At 34.3% G+C, this 17,678-nt stretch overlaps 1 protein-coding gene across 3 annotated transcripts; it reads right to left on the bottom strand.

Moving 5' to 3' along the window:
* Positions 1-1,779: 1,779 nt before the first annotated feature.
* LOC143548171 (uncharacterized) lies at positions 1,780-6,251 on the bottom strand. 3 transcript variants are annotated; one of them, XM_077039409.1, is made up of 7 exons: positions 5,833-6,251; positions 3,534-3,775; positions 3,319-3,441; positions 3,072-3,188; positions 2,606-2,776; positions 2,295-2,436; positions 1,780-2,152 (listed from the first exon to the last, which is right to left on the bottom strand). In XM_077039409.1, exons 1-7 carry the CDS (start codon positions 6,203-6,205, stop codon positions 1,995-1,997), a joined length of 1,326 nt encoding a protein of 441 aa, XP_076895524.1. In that variant the 5' UTR covers positions 6,206-6,251; the 3' UTR covers positions 1,780-1,994. The 3 variants fall into 3 exon arrangements, with proteins under 3 accessions (XP_076895524.1, XP_076895525.1, XP_076895526.1); XM_077039410.1 differs by having other exon boundaries at positions 3,534-3,751; XM_077039411.1 differs by having other exon boundaries at positions 3,534-3,771; positions 5,833-5,888.
* Between the last annotated feature and the right edge of the window lie 11,427 nt (positions 6,252-17,678).

Below are 17,678 nucleotides of genomic sequence, written 5' to 3'. Positions count from 1 at the left end.
TAGAAAACATTGGAATTATTATACAATAACAATTAAGAACTTTGGTGCCGTCAAAGCCCTATTGGACCACTTAGCAGCACTGTATTGGTCCACAGATTTTTTTTGCTTTGTTTTTATTTTTACTTTTTTAAAGTTCAGCAACACCGTAATGAATGTAACGGAAAACGACTGAATGCTAATTCTTTTTTTGTTATAAGGGTGCCATCACAAACGTTACGGAAAAACCGACAGAATTCGCTTAGACTTATCGCCTCAACGCCCGAGTTTTACCAACTGATGCCACCCCCGTTGGTTTACCTCAATTTTTATATTAATTTTTTTGTTTTAGTTCCGGTACCGACCAATGGCCAGATTTTACTAACCTTTTTGTTTTAATTCAAGTACTTAACGAACGTAGCCAAAACAAATTGAATTCCCATCAACTCACCATCTCAACGCTAGGGACCTACAATGCTTGGTTTCGCCAGCGCACAGTTTTACCGTCTGAATTAAATACGCATCGACTCTCCGCCGCAAAGGTTTAACGAGCGTACTGGTTTTACCGACCGAATAAACATTGTTTTAAATATGTTAATTTGTTTTACAATACACTATACACCGATACTGTATTATGTTTATTTATTTTAAATATGTTAATTTGACAAGTTTATTTTCTAGGTTTAGTTCCGAACTGTAACGAGCGTAGCCAATACCGACCGTATTCGAGTTGACTCGGCGTTGCGTCGCTGCATATTACCGAACGAATTATCAACGTTACGATTATGGACTTTTTAATATATTAAATTTTTATTTACAAGTTATACGAGCGTCGATTTCGGTATTATAGATTAAATTTGTTTTTAAATTTGTGTCGGTATTTTAAGGAACATAACCCATACCAACTGAATCTACATTAGTGAACTACCGCGATGTGACAAGTACATAAATATATTCGAATTGCCCCTGCACAACGCGCCATGTAGTAAACTAGTTTCTTATATTTTGTAAGTTATATTCGTGTGTCGCTTACAAAAGTGTGACAATGAATACAAAGAGTTTGTACAATGTTGATCAACTTAAGTTATTCACTTATGTTCTAAAAAAGCTTTATGTCACAAACTTGAGATTAACTCGGATGATGGCATTTGAGTTGTGTTAGATTGTCCTTAATTCTTGAGTTGATGGTTCTCCATATTATTTGGGTCCTCGACATTTTCATTGACACTCTCGTAATTGGAAGTCCAAGTCACAAGGTTCTCGTCTCCCTGAGACTCCCTCCGTATCCACTTAATGGGACCGTGATCAAGAAGCTCTTGAAGGTATCAGAGATTGTTGAGACACTTGTGTAGCTCATTCGAGACACTTGTTGTTATAAGACAGGTGTCAACTCACTTTTGCATTGAATTCCGTCCGGGCTACCTTGGTGTCCAGAGATTCCCAAGTGAATTATTGGATTATGTGTTTTGGTTCGGTTTTTTTTATATATATTTTACAGAGTTTTTGGTCAAACATGCCTATTTTGATATTGTTCACTTTAAAATACGATGTGAAATCCAACCTACCCCAATCACCATCATCCAGAGTCTAGACCTACACCGTGCGTATGATCAAGACTCATGTCGGATACCTAGTGTGGCCTCAGTAGGCAGTGTTCATGTCGAAACGAGTTGTTTTTAAGAAAAAAGGTATCAGTTTCGTTAGGTTAAAACGGGTTTACTTCATCAAATACGATTGTTTTCCATTTGATGTGAACAAACAACAAAAATGATAAATTCTCAATATATAGTTTATACTTTATATACATGTACATGATTTGAAGACACATTATTATCTCCACATGCTCTTTTCTGGCTCTAAGTTGTACATATCCTAGTCACAATATTACCTATATTCTGCATAATGTTTTAACCTTCATTCTTCTCTAAACCACTGTATATAATTATATACACACATAGCCTATATCTACACTCCTATAGTATGCATGACATGTTAATATATGGGATATAATTACTTCTTCAATAAGTCAGAGACGTCTTTTCTAGACCTGACTGGAATCGGCGTAGCAGAAAGCCCGTGTTGCCTATCTGAAATAAGCGTGACACCATCTGTTTTACTGGAACCGTCAGATGAACCGGAGAAGAAGCCCCGAATATCTGCACCATTAAACTTCCACCTGAAAACATCAGTTTAAATTTATAACTACCACAGCTACTACTACTACTACTACTATTATTATTATTATTATTATTATTATAATTATTATTTTATTTTTACTATTTCACTTCGAAAACGAGATGGTAAAAAAAAATGGTGACCTAGAACAAGAGCAGCACCAAACCACCCGGGGAGACCCCATCTTTCACCAAGGAGAAACCATGCAAAACCGGCTCCCCAAACAGGCTCCAACCCGTAAATAAGTGCAGTTTCTGTGGCTGATATATCGCGCATTGCTGTCATCTGTTTCAATTAAGCATAATATATTAGCTCAATATGTAAAGAAGGCATTAACAGGGGTTAAGTTTGAGTCAAATACTTTTATGGTTCGAACAAAATCATTACATATCAATTTAGATCATGTAACCAAGAACAATGCAATGCATGAGGATTTAAAGTTTATACATGTTACCTCTATCCACAAGCATGCACCAGTTGAAAAAGCACCGGTATATAAAGCGGGTATCCAAGGGAACTCCACAACCCAATTCGAAAACGTTTCCCATGTCCAAGACGATGGATGATACTCGAGGTTACCGTCAATCAAATACCAGATAATAGATGACAAAGCAACAACACACACCTATGAATTACAAGGTTAAGCTTAATACTGGTAAGAAAATTGTAAAGATACTTTTAGTTATGAGAAACTTTTTCCATGAGTTTCCCATCATTGCCTGTAGACGGTACCCTCAGTCTGGCTCTCTAGGCTGGGTCCATGGGGCTCAGACCCATTAATAATTGACCCTCTAGGTTTCGGGCCGATCATTAATGAACTAGCCTAGTGGGCCTGAGTCCAATGGACCTAGCCCCAGATTAAGGGTACCATACCATCTACATTGTGGAAGCAAAACTTATGAATGAATTAACTGACTAACCTCATATCCAAGGACTGGCAAGAAGTTTGCTTTGTCTGTTTGTCTTGATATATGCTCGGTTCTTAGCATGTGTATGCCAAAGAATAACGCGCTTAGAAAGGTAAACAAATCACCAACCTAACAGATTTAACAAAAGATTCATTAAAAATAATAATAATAATAATAATAATAATAATAATAATAATAATAATAATAATAATAATAATAATAATGATAAGAAATCTTTGAAAATGAAAATAATTATTACACATGGAGGTGAGCCACTGCATTCCAGCATTCCAACTCCGATAATGGACATGAGTGCACCAAACCAAGTTCGAGCCGGAATCACGGCTCCCAGCATACCATCAATCAAGGGAACCACAATGACCTAATTTGATCATGTTTTATCATATCAGTAAAAACACAACCTTATCACAAATAATAATCATTTCAAGTTTTCAACTACCAAGTGCTTCTTACAGTAAACATAGAAATAAAGGATGCTCGCCCGGCATCAGAAGTCAACAACCCAAAAGCCTGTGTGATATAGCCCAAACTGACCCAAAAGCCCAACTCGATTCCTGAATTGCGGGTTTGAACGTCGCCCCATGCTCGCCAAGCAAATGGGATAAACGGAATGGCGGAAACAGCGAATCTCACGACTGTGAAAGTTGCAGGGTCCATGACTGCTTCAACCTCTTTCAACACAGGAATGTCACTAGCTATGAAAATGAAACCAATTTATTTTCATATTGATATATGTTATATGTCAACACTTTTTGCATACTCTTACTGTAATCATACCACACAGACCGCATTATTAAAGATAACTTAAGTTACTGACTTGGTGCATAATTGAATATCATTAGGGCAAATCAGACAGAACAATAGACAGGTGATCATCATTCATCTCATGGAATATTTTATAGTATAAACATGAGGGCAAATGAGGTTCAACATTCCAAATCTGACCAAAAGAGGACAGTACATGAATACTAGAAAGTTATATGTAAAAAAGGGCTGTAAACAAACCGAACGTTTGGCGAACTGTTTAAGAACTATTAGGCTGGAGGTTCGTTTATGTTCATTTGTTAAATAAATGAACGAACTTGAACAGGGAATTTCATTCGATTACTAAATGAATGACCACGAACAGAGACTATGTTCATTCAGTTGTGTTCGTGAACTTTCGATAATGTGTTTGTTGACGTCCATTTATGTTCGTTAAGTTTGTTCATTAACGGTTTTTAATATTTTTCATCACTTTTCTAATCTTATCATATGTATTTAAGAAAAATTGTTAACTATAAAACAAAAGGTATATAAGTATTATGTGACTAATTTATATGTAAAATTGGCATATGAATGTTAAAAAAAATGACACAACACAAACTTGGTAGTTGGAGCGAACCGTTGTCACTAGCCATTCTCGGCCAGTCGAATCAAGTAATATATTGTTTGTGTTCATGAACAGTTCACAAAAAAATTCATTTCCTTAATGAACGAATACGAACAAGTAAATTTTGTTCTGTTAGGTGCTCGTGAATCGTTCGCTTGTCCGATAAAAGTTTAGCGAACAAACATGAACAAGACCTTGTTCTATTCGTATACAGCCTTAAATTGAGTAAAATAACAACCAATACACTTTCTAACCGAGCCAAAAACCTTCAAATCTAGTAAAAGTAACAATAAACTTTGAGAAAACCATAGAACTATATGGTATTATCGCCTCTCAAAAACAGATTAGACTAAAATACATTACATTTTAACCAATACTCTTAACTTAGCAAAACATAAATCAGAAATTTAGTAATCACACCGATTCAATCAGTCAATTGTCTCTCAATACTGTTAATGTAATTGAGAAACAGATTCAGATTAAGCAAAATTAAAGACAGAAAACTAGCAATTTACTATATGCCCTACTTAGTATAAAATTTTGGCAACTTTTGTTTCACTACAAATGTGTTATTTATCATATCCTTATACAAGTTGCTATACAGGCCGTGTTGTGTCTAACTTGTTTCTAAACAGGTTCATATTCGTGTTTAAAAAAATAACACTATTATTAATTATCACGCCGTGTTTATGTCTAGCACCACAGGTAACAGTGTCTTATCGTGTCGGTCTAACCTATTATATACTCCTAATTTAGCAAACCCGAAGTCAAAAACTAATAACTACACATATTCAATAAATCAATTTAGGGGTGTGCAAGAAACCGAAAAAACCAAGCCGCAACCGAAAAAACTGAACCGAAACAAAAACTAATGGTTCGGTTTTGGTTTTGCATATAATAAAAACCAAAAAAACCAAACCGAACCGAATTCCTAATTTTTTTTTTTTACATTTTATATTAAGCTAAAACTTAAATATTTTTAGTCAAATATATAATAGTCTATTGTTTTACAATTAACAAAATTATTTATACTTAAATTCATTATTGTTAGCCAATTTTTCTTTTCGGCCTGAAAATTTCAAGCTCAAATGGCAAAAACCGAAACCGAACGGTTTCAAAAACTCCAAAAACCGAAGTTTTGGCTTTCGGTTTGGTTTTAGCCGAAAACTGCACCACGCACACCCCTAAGTCAATTATCTAATATCTATCAACACAAGAGATTAAGATCTACCGTGTATCACTGATATATAGGCGATATCGACTACATATACACTCCTAATTTAGCAAAACCGAAGTGATCAAAAACTAACAACTACACATATTCAATAAGTCAATGATCTAATATCTATCTATCAATCAACACAAGAGATTTAGATGTACCGTAAACTAGAGTCAGAACATTAAGCAACAAAACACTTCGAACTTTCTTCGACTCGAAAAATATCCTCCGCCATAACGATTTATTACACTTGAACAAATTTAATCTCTTCTTCTTCCGCAATTGCTCAATTCTTCCAATTACATTAACATTAACATTAATATCATCTCTAATTAAAACCTCTCCGATCGGAATATGTTTATCGAGTTGTTTGAGTCTCCAGTTATCGGAATTAGCTCCGCCGTTGGAGTAACAGTACGCCGGAGACTGAGGCTGGTGAAGGTGAGGAAACGTGAAGGAAGTTCGCCGCCGGTGAACGGAGATCGGAGATGAGATTCCGGTGAAGTTAAACGGTGTCGTTTTGAGGGTAGACATGATCGGAGCTAACTGACGACGGTTATTGATTATTGTTATTATGTTATAATAATAATAATATTATTATTATTATTAGCTATCTGGACGTGAAAATGACTGTATTGTCCTTGTATACACGTTTGTTTTGTTTTAAAGACACGTGAAAGATGAAATAGATTTTTTTTTTGGGTGGAGGATTTTTATAAAATAAAACTAGCAAACGGATGGAGAATAAGTTTTATTTATTTTGGAGTATTAGCGTATTAGGCCATTGATTGTCTCATTCTAGTTAGATTATATTATTTTAATCGGATTCATGCTAGTTTAGAGTTTGGCTTGAGTGTTTCATCGGGGAAAGTATATCGTCGACGACCACTTGAAAGTCGTTGTGGCACCAAAAGAGCAGAGTTCTCTGGTGTAACACACGGTGGGACGAAAACCCAGGTGGGCCCGGGATCCAAACTGACAATCTCGCAAGACCTAGCTAAAATTATCTATTGTCATAATCTATCAAAAGTGACACAAATGATGATCGAACTTGGGTAGTTGGGTCTCCATTAAAGAGCATAAGCCTTCCTAGTTTCTACCACTAGGCCACAAGTGAATGATACATTTATTTTGATTTAAAGACACATTAAGATTTTTTTAATGAACCCAATGGCAAATTAGCAGCATGTAATCACAGACAACATTGGATAATCCAACCTTACCATCTTCTGTTTTAAGAAAAATCTGTCACTCGAAGGCCCATTATGGTAAAACATAGTTAAAATCATATTCGAACTAAGACCATGTAGTTTCTGACTCATACATTCACTTTCCCTCGATGTCAGAACTGACATCGTTGGCTAAAGACACGTGAAGATGAAATAGATTTTTTTTTTTAATTTGGACGGAGGATTTTTATATGAAATGAAAGTAGCAAACAGATGGAGAATAAGTGTGACAAGTATAGATATTTAATTTTGGATAAACATTATGAAATAGATAAACATTGGGTTATACTTTTGGATTTTAATGGAGTAAATGTTACGTTTTAATAATTTCGATTCAACTATTGACAAATATTCTCTACCTCACAATTAATTGGACTATCTGACTTATATGTTTACTTTGTATGCAATTCCATGCTTGACTAATTTGTGTTGTTTAGTTTTCTTCATTTTGTTTACGTGTTATTAGTGAATGAACTAAGTAAAAACCACATTGTCTAAATATTATCCTATCATGGAATTTTTTTTTTTTTCAGATATACTCATCTTCTTTATTTAGATGTGTTAAAAATCGGGTTCCAATATGTAGAAACATAGATATTACATCAATATAGCAGGTAGGCGGGCAACAAGTTGCGCCGCCACCCCTTTCTGAATTGCAAACCCTAACCTGCTAAAGACATACCCCTGCCCCTTTGGAGTCGACACATTGCTATGCACAACCTGTTGGACCCTGGTTAGAAAACGGATAGCTTCCGGTACCAAGGAGCCAAATGTATCAAAAGCCAGAGGGACAAAATCATGGAATGAATTGCAATTTAATAAACACGGAACCATGTATACTATAGGCACTGCTACTAGAGTGCACATTACATATACTACATCAGCAAGTTCGCCATCTTACAAAAAGACCATGCGATTACTCGAAATAACTAATGGGTATACCCGAAACCCATTAGTTATTCCCGAAACCCGCATATTACTCGATACCCAACAGGCAATTGCTCAATATAAACCCAACCGGTTTGAAATAAAATTTTATACTCGAGTATGGATTTGGAACACCTCTCACAAGTGGAGCAGTATGTACTTCTCCAAAACATGAAAATGGGCGGATCACAAATAGAGGTGCACACAAAAACCTGTTAACCGGTTTCTCTAACCAGTCAACACCTGTTACTACCCAACCAAAAAAAACCAGTCTGACCGGTTAATTCCCGCCAAAAAAACCGGTTAGTATATTTAATCAGTTTTGTGCACCTCTCACAAATGAGAGCTATATGGGATTATGGGCTTTTCACGAAAGCCCAGCCCACCCCCCACCCCCCTCCCCCCTCCCTCAATCCCTGATGAGAAACCTGAGATTGATCATCTAGTAGAGCTAAATGGGCTTATTCAAAGCATATAAATTGGGCCGGTGAAGAGCCCCTCCCTTGCTTGCACCAACAAGTTTCGTTGAAATAAATTGCATAGATGCTTTATTAGCTATGAAATCAAGTATATAGCATATGATATGACAGTTAAATGAATTTATTGGCATTTTATTCACAAGTAGCTGACAAATCTCTCTCACTTACAACCAACGTACCGAAAACACGTTGGTGATATTGAGGTCATTCATTACTTATAAACCCCTGATCTTTCATGCCCGCATATGGGACTTTCGTATGATGCTACATCAAGAACCAACGTATCGAAAACATGTTGGTGATATTGAGATCATTCATTACTTATAAACCCCTGATCTCTCATGTCCATATATGATACTTTCGTATGATGTTACATCAAGAGAAAAAAAAAAACCCTTTTGGAGTGCTCCAACCATTTGTCCTATCATACTAAAATCAATTTCAGTTATTTTGTTTCACAAAACATCTTTGTATGGTATGGTATCACAATCATAAGACTTTATCGTACAAAAGATGTTATTTTTTTTCCTTTTAAATCTTTAGAAAGTTGTATATCAGGTACACGTAGTTTAAACAATATCATGGGTTGGCATGCTACTGAAGGGATCACTAAGTTTATCAATAACATTTATTCATAGTCAGAAAAAAAAACATGTTTTTCAACTTTACACAAACGGAATAGATGGTCCATCCGCCATTACTTTTCGATGATAGCACACATTTTCGTTGAAAGAACACCAAAACATTCTTCATAAGGAACCATATCAAATCTTTCTTCAAAGGAAAAAAGAACCCAAATCATAAGTTTAAAAAACAACCTCTCAATCAATTAATGCTAGCCTTTATAAAGCCCAACCACCTTCTTGTGAGTATATAGGATATACATGTTGTCATCAAGATTCAAAAAGCATGTGAATGACTGAATTCTGGCCTCCAAGCATTAACAAGGTCATGTTTTGGTTGTTGATAGTATGAATTTTACTTCCTAATGGTACGGTATCATTTTAATTGGACAAAGCTATGGTTGTTATTATTATTATTAGGGAAATTTCACAAAATATCTTACTTTTAAGGAGAGATTCCAAACATTTCCCTTCAAAATTCAAATTCTCTCTTTGTCTCTATATTAACTTGTCTTTGGCTCTACGTTATGAAATCAATACGATATGTTTCTTAACTCGCCGCCTCCCCTTCATATTAGCTCATAACTCGTCGCCTCCCTGTCATGTTAGTTCAAAACTCATCGCCTCCGCTCTATGTTAGCTCAAAACTCATCACCTCCACCCTATGTTAGCTAAAAAATTAAATTTAATATATCTTGTTATTTAAAAAAATATATCTAAAAAAGGTACACATAAAATAATTTGATGGTATGCATGACTTTTTTAAATCATATTATTATCCAAAATTCAATATACAAGAATTTAAAAACCAATAAAATTTAAAATATTTAAATATTTTTTAATTAAGTTTTGGATTCATGTTTTTAGTAAAGATAAGGTAGATTTTTTTTAGCTAACATAGGGTAGAGACGACGAGTTTTGAGCTAACATGGAGCGGAGACGATGAATTTTGAGCTAATATGGCGGGGAGGCGGCGGGTTATGAGCTAATTAATATGGAGGGGAGGCGGCGAGTTAAGAAACATATTGTCTCGATTTTCTAACGTAGAGCCAAAGACGAGTTAATAAAGGGACAAAGAAAGAATTTGCATTTTGGAGGGACATAGTTGAAATCTCACTCTACAAATGGGATATTTTGGGAATTTTCCCTTATTATTATTATTATGATTCTAATATAAGTCCTATTAAAATCAGTTATTAAAAAGTGGAATAATTTGTTTTTCTGAAATAGATATTTTGAATGGCAACGGGAAATTGAAAAGGATAGCTATTACTACTGACATGGATGGATGGGACCGAATAAATCATGATTTTTATATAATTGTGTCTTTTTGATTAACTTATGATAGAGACTAGGGTGATTGTGTGTGTGAGAGAGGGTAGTTGATATAATTGATATATCATAAAAACACACTATTTTAAGCATGTACTAGACAATAACGTAGCTAGCTAATAATCCTATCATAAAAACACACCATTTTTGTCCCAAGAAATTGGACAAGTCTACACAATTTTAAGTATTAATAATGAACCAAAGTGACAATGGGTTGTTACTTGGTATAGTTCACTTGTATGTTTAAACCAATTGGATCACTAACATTTTGGTTTCAACAGGATCATTTTCATTAACCAAAAACAACTGTATTACAATAAGTGACGGGTAAATGAGTAATATGTTGCGATGCAACCTCATTTTGAATAGGAAACCAATCTTGTTTATAAATTTTGGTTTTAGATTTTCATAAAATATATGCGGTTTGGTTATAAACCATTTAGTTAGTCGAGTTACCAAAAAATGATGGTTTAGTTAACTCTTTTAACCGTCAACTTTAAATGCGAGTGAATTCAACATCATTCATTCATTTGTGTTTAAAAGGACAGATTATCTCTTGAATAAAACAAATTATTATTACTCATTAAAATTTTTAAACAATAGCGAGTTTTTATAACTCGTGCGTTGTGTTGGGCTTATGACACAAAAAAACAAACCAGTAAGCATCTGAAAATCTCAATGCTACTCGATACACAAATGAAAAGAAAGGACCTTGTTTATGGATTGACCATTAATTGAACAGATTGTAGATGTAAATACATTACACCAGGCATACACGTTAATTAGCCAATATTAAAACGAAGTGTACAGATGAACCGACAATTTACAGAGCAATAAATTGTTTTCGGCGAAACCATTAAATCGAACAAAAAATAAGTGTAAAAACATTGAGCCACGTGCTCGCATTGTGGCATGTTAACTTGTGAAATTTTGACCGAAGTATATATAAAACATTATCGTAAAAAAGGATAACCGATTGGTTTTTCACTTGATCCTCTTAAAATGAACTTCCTAACTAATTAAGTAATTATATTAAACTAAATAATATTGTATATAATATTGCTCAAAACCGATCTCCACAAGAATCTTTCGATCAAACCGTTCAAGTTATATTTTGGTTCAAGAATTTGTTTTTACCTAAGTTTTCTAATATTTTACAATGAATTTTATTGACATGTGGTCATCGAACATAAGTCATTAATTCCAAGGAAGTTTCTACGGCATTTCTAATACATCGAGATGCATGATCGATCACATGCCTACACATCAAATGATCATATTAAAGAAACCTTAATACCTTATTATTGGTTTTATGATAGTTGATGTGATTTAACTTCGTTAGTTCTCTAAAATATGTCTTCCATATCCAATAATGATCACACGTAAGAACCATTAGCTTAAATGTTAAAAAGGTGTTCAAGTCATAAAACTTTTGTTTATTCATCTTCAAGCACAATCATAAAGTCGTCGACACCACATCCCCTTGATCGTATATTTCTAAACTTTAAAGGTGTCAAATAAGCCGTGTTCTTGGGTTTGTAGGTGCAACCCGATATGACCATGGGAATTTGACTCAAACCTGACTACAAATTAACGTGACAAATACCTTGAAATTTAACGCAAACTCAGACAAGACACGTACTAGAGTGACACAAACCTAAACATGATAGTCATCACCATCACGTCCCGTTGACCGCTCTTTTCAAAATTAACAGCAGTATCAAATTGGTCATTCGTGTGGGGTTACAACTCCTCACCTTGACATTATCCCAAAAATTTGACACAAACCCGAACACACACATATTTAAGAGTTGACATTTCTGAAGTTTATTTTATTTTTGGTTATTTAGCATATGACTAATTTAAAGTTATAAAATTACAACAATAATCAAAGCGCTTATAAAATTACGTTTAATATCAAAAATATGATAGAAGTTCTTTTAACCTCTTAGTTTCGGTGTGAAATACCTAAACTGTGTTTGTTTTTTTTAAAACGACGATTTTCTTGTATATAGGCTACCGCATCTCCAAATTTGGAGAGCCCCGATGCCCCACCCTGGCCAGACTATGTTGTCTTAACAGGGCTCACGCTGGCTTCAGAGTTTGGCTTGGACGTTCCCCCGGGAAACCATACCACCGACTGGCACTTGACAGCCGTTATGCCACCATAAAAGCAGAACTCTATGTCGTAACACAACGTGAGACGAAAACCCATGTGGGCTCAACCTTTGTACAATCCTCACACCCATAAAGTTTTCCTTTTCATGAGTCAACTCAAAAGGTCCGCAATTATTTTTGTACCAATTGACTGTATATGACTGTGTTACCTTTTTTTTTATTTAATATTTTAATCCATTTGTTTGTCATGAAGTGGGGGATTATTTTACCTTATTTTGCAAGGGTGAAGCCTTAAAGTGTGCAAATTAATTATGAGACAGGCATCCCCTATGAGAAAGTTTCGAAGCATTGAAGTCGAGGCAAAACAAGGGTAAAAAAGAATTGGGTGTTTCTAGGAATAAATAATATTCTAAAAGTTGAAAACGATATATCTTATCCAGGAAGGTAATAACTTTACTGTTTTTTTTCCCTCCCTTTTCTTATATATTGTTTATAGAAGTAATGTTATAAAAAACGGTTTAAAACCAAACGAATCAAATATAATTGATTTTTGTTCTTTAATGTGACAAGCTAAAACGATACCGTTCGAACAACTTTGATAGCGGTGTCAGTATTCATTTTTATGATTTTCGGTATAATTAAACGTTAAGCTTCGTTCTGTTCCGGCCAAACAAAGTTGAAAGAAAAGTTAACTTCAAAATAAAATGTTTTAATGTATGGTAAGCTATAATAAATGTCGGTAACGCACCGGTGAGTTTTTTTTAGTATTCATACTATTGGAACCATCATCAATATTTATTTTAATGGTACAAACTAACTGAACATCAAAAGCTCTAAGAATTTCCGCAACTAATGTATGTTGAATTGTTGGATACATACATGAAAGATATAAGGGGTGGTCCTTGATTCATGAAGGGAGAATGTCGGTTTCTGAGAGCTGGGTGAGAGAAAGATAAATGGCTTTGTGGACAATAGCGTTCTAAGAAGGGATGTGGTAGGGGACTCACGAATCCCTCTATTGCTATATGCTCTTTAGAATTGTAACTCTTACATATCTTCGGATTCATCAATTGAACTGGTCCAAATTTGGCATATGTTTATCATTTTAATCTATTTGTTTTCTAAGTTTTCGCTTACTTTCATGACTTTTCATGTTTATGAAAATACATAAGTACAAAAAAGTATTTTCTTTGTAAAAAGCATAGGAAGTTGTAAGGATGTGAATGTGTGTGTGTGAGTTTAGGGGATGGGTAATTTATCGGATTAGACACGCCATTGTTAAGATAGCGTTGGCACTCATATTATCTAAAACTCGTTACAATAGCGATTTAGATATAGAAAGTTGGACATTGTTGTAATGGGTTGGTCTAGAACTGGTAATTTGTAACATAACTCAACATAAAGTTAAATGAGTTTGATTTTGAGGTAAGCGTGTTCATAAAAAGACAGGTGACACGTTAATGACGTAGTTATAAATGTGTCCAAATGGATTCAACTAAATTGTGAGACGTAAATGAGCTCATATTGTCAATAGCATGTCTAAGAGTTTTGCATAACAAACTAAGTTAATATCTCATTAAAACCAAAATTTTGAATTAGTATACTTGGTCTTGGTGAATTAATAAGTTGAATCAAAAATATAATTATTACTCAAAACCCTAACCATCATTTGGAAAGTGATCTAGGATTTGCCATATTTGACTTCCATCCATGTTTCTTTTTTAGTTCTTAAAAAGCACCTGCATGAATTAAATGGCAGTGTAGGGATTTAGGGTGTATTGGTTTAGCAACCAAAAAGTGTGCTTTCCCTTTGACAATATACAAAAGTACAGCAAAACCCTAAAGACTCCAAACTACAAAATAACAACAAACATGTTATTCAAAACCCAATTTTACCCCTAAAATAGGTCACAACATACATCAACCTGCATATGATAATGCAAAGGATTAAAGTGTCTTTACACACAGTAACTTCAGGTCAATGCTATTTTTAGCTAAAAAACTGAGCCACATAAAAGTAAAGCCAGTAATTGACAGCCATGTAACAACATAGAATTTAATGCACAACACAATAAATTCTTTGGCAGAAGGTTTCAGAGGGAACAACATGTTAATATAGATGTAAATCCTTCTAATCACTTGTACACTATGCATTACAACTTGTACTTAGATTTTGACATTTCAACCCTAGTAAATTCCTCTCTGTCCCTCTTCCACCATTTCTAGACTGTAACCATATTGCTGAAAAAACTAAAAGCTTTGCTACCATTAATTCTAATTCAGTAACCATCCAACAAAAAAATAATTAAAAAAAATTACAAATAAGAATCAACATTAGCAAAGCTTGAATCTTGATGTATCTTGATGAATCTTGATGATGAACCACTTTCATTAACTTCAACTTAAATTATTAATTGTGAAGAGGATTTGGTCCTGTGTGAATTATTCTTTTATCTTCATCAAACACATTATTATTATTGTTATTATTATTACCTTCTTCTCCACTTACTCCTTGCGCATGTGCTGCTTTAAAGAACATAGCTTTCCTGCTAGAGGACACTGAACTATGGTGGTTATGATGGTGGTGGTGGTGGTGGTGATGGTTGCAAGATGATAATGGTAAATGAGCAAGAATTAACATGACCCATATGAAAAAGATACAAAATTTCTTATTAAAATGACAAGTTTTACTTCTTCTTCCATGTGAACTTGATGGTTTCTTTGAAGAACATGAAGCCATTTGAGAACTTGTTGTAGAAGACCAAGTGTAAAGTGAAGAGTGAGATCTTTGACTTGCACAAAGTGAGCAAAATGAGTGTCTTATTATTATGTTAAGAGACAAAAACCCTTGTGAGGAGTCAAGTGTGTGTATGTGTGTTGAGGGTGGTTTGGTGTAAAGTGTAAACTGTAAAGCTTTGTATTTGTTCTTGTCTTCCTTATCTTATTGGTCTAAGTCACATGATAATGACCCTTGATTCCTGGAACCTTCTTATATATATCTTATGTCTGGTTCTGAATCTTTGGACTTTGCACCTTTTATTGACTTGGTTAATAAATACACTACCTAAACTATTGTAACAAAGTGGTTTGGCACTTTGGCATCTTTTAACTACAATTTAATATCATTAAGTTATAATTAGGGTAAAACTTGGTTAGGAGTTGGACTTTATAGGTGCTTTAACTATTATAAGTAATTAAAGTATTACATGAGTTCAACTTGATATTCAAATAACACTATTCAAATATTATTTTAGTTTTTTAAAAGAAACTCTAAAAAAATATTTTCAAAACATTGTTAAATGAAAAATTATCATTGAGAACTAAATCCTAGTCTTCTAGGAACAAGAAAATCAAAATGCACAAAGGTCATCTGTTGTGATAGCGTAAAACGTGGAAAACAAAAGGTGATGTCATGTAGGCGTCACACGTACATAGAGTGACTTTATATTACATACTTAAAAACATGTGATGTGGTTATTGTAAACGAAAATATGAAGATTGATTGAGGTAGTTCTAAATGATTGTTTTGTATATTAACTATTATTTAAAAGAAATAAAAAAAAGAAGAGATCGTGAGCCCTCGTGCACGAGAAGAACATCACCCTCTTGAAGACAACGCCCGTTACACTCATATATATTGTATTTAAATAAAGTTTTTCTTGTGTTATAAGCGAGTGATAAACATGTTTACTGAGTATCAGGACTAATTATAGTGAAGATCCGAAATTCGAGTATTGTTAATAATTTCGCTAACTAATAACACGGATTTATCCGAGTAATGTTATGAGATGCATCTAGAAGACCTACAAATACCAAACGGATGAAATCCGTATTGTTACCCGTATCCGTATGGTTGATTAAACATTTAGATAAGTTGATAAATTATCTATTTTAAATTACAATTTTATTCATAAAAAAACTTCTTTCGATGGAGTGGACTGTACAATATTAAAAAAAAGTAATATATAGCTCATGTCCCCATGGAATATTAGAAAACCTGTAAAATACTTTAGTGAAGTTTCTAAATGATATAATATTACCAAAAATTTTGAATCAATGTACGAGTTTCAACTTTCAATACATTGATATCAGTTACTAGACGACCCATTTATTGGCTTGTAATTTCACAAACTTTTAATAAGTTTTTATCATATAGACACATATACTTTGTTTTATTTGTGTTTTAAAATTAAATAGTTTCGTATCAAAGATAAGCTTATAGAGTAATACGAATTCAAACATTTATCTTAGTATAATCTACGTAACCAACTTAGTTGCACGGTAGAAACATACATCCATTAACCCCGTGAGTGATAAAAAAAATGTAAAGCCATTAAAAGAAGTTAAAAAAAACTAACGATATCGATGTTTTTAAAATATCTAGAAAAAATAATAATTTTCATTAATGGTGATTTAATCAAGAAAAAACAGCAATTCTTGGTTTTTAGATAACGGCACCCAAAACACTATTTGTTTACAAATTTCATTTTGAGATGGTGTCATGATCTAGGACCATTGTGTTTCACAATTTTAATGGTTAATGATGAACACAATAAAAATTGAAAATTGTTGTAAATGTGCAACTTCCACAAATATATATAAATTCTACTACCCTAGCTGTTTTTTTTTCCTCTGTCAAGTCAGTAATCCCCCAAGCTGCCGACATACAACTGCCCATACAAATCAATAGTCAAAAGATAGACTGGGCCCAATTGGTTTTTTAGAACACGAGGATATATACATATAAGAAAATAATAATAGCAATTTGAAAATAGGTTAGAGATGTGTTATGGGATGTGCTTAAGCGTGTCAGGATCTCAGCCAAAAAAGAGGCATCTGTTAACTTTCTGACTGATCCGCGGGAGGGAAGATCTACCTGCATCCTGCGGACGTTCTTGTGTTTGGCTGGGTAGGGGGTAAGCATGCGTGTGTTGACCTCACTGGAGTGACCCCGTTGGTGGGACTGAGAGACGGTGGCTTCGTACCGGGACATGCGGTTTTGAGAGCGGAATCTAAGAAGATTGCTAAGCATGAGGCAGCTTGTTTGAAGAATCAGCACGTGTTTATTCCATTTGCCTTCGACACATGTGGATCCCTAGCTCCCGAGGCGGTTCGCTTCTTGGAGCGAGTGCAGAAGGTGGTCCACAATGACTCGCAGAGCCCGAGGAACCAAGGATTTATATTTAGTAGAATAGGCTTTGCGATTCAAAAGGGGATAGCGGCGCAACTTGTTGCTCGCTTACCCAATATCCAAATGTAGCTCGGTTTAGGTTATATAAAATAGTTTTATTCAAAAAAA

This window comes from Bidens hawaiensis, unplaced genomic scaffold, assembly GCF_021521415.1.
Source record: "Bidens hawaiensis isolate Kalapana, Puna unplaced genomic scaffold, B.hawaiensis_p1.1 tig00014923_1, whole genome shotgun sequence".
NCBI lineage: Eukaryota > Viridiplantae > Streptophyta > Magnoliopsida > Asterales > Asteraceae > Bidens > Bidens hawaiensis.
The sequence above is the reverse complement of the archived record's forward strand: the minus strand, read 5'-3'. Positions and strand labels throughout refer to the sequence as shown.

What these genes read in the sequence shown, in the direction of transcription:
- LOC143548171 (XM_077039409.1), bottom strand. Translation starts at nt 6,205, where the DNA reads ATGTCTACCCTCAAAACGACACCGTTTAACTTCACCGGAATCTCATCT. An exon ending in CCTTTATTTCTATGTTTACT is followed by an intron (nt 3,442 to 3,533) that starts GTAAGAAGCACT and finishes TGATCAAATTAG; the next exon opens with GTCATTGTGGTTCCCTTGAT. An exon ending in TGGTGCTGCTCTTGTTCTAG is followed by an intron (nt 2,153 to 2,294) that starts GTCACCATTTTT and finishes TGATGTTTTCAG; the next exon opens with GTGGAAGTTTAATGGTGCAG.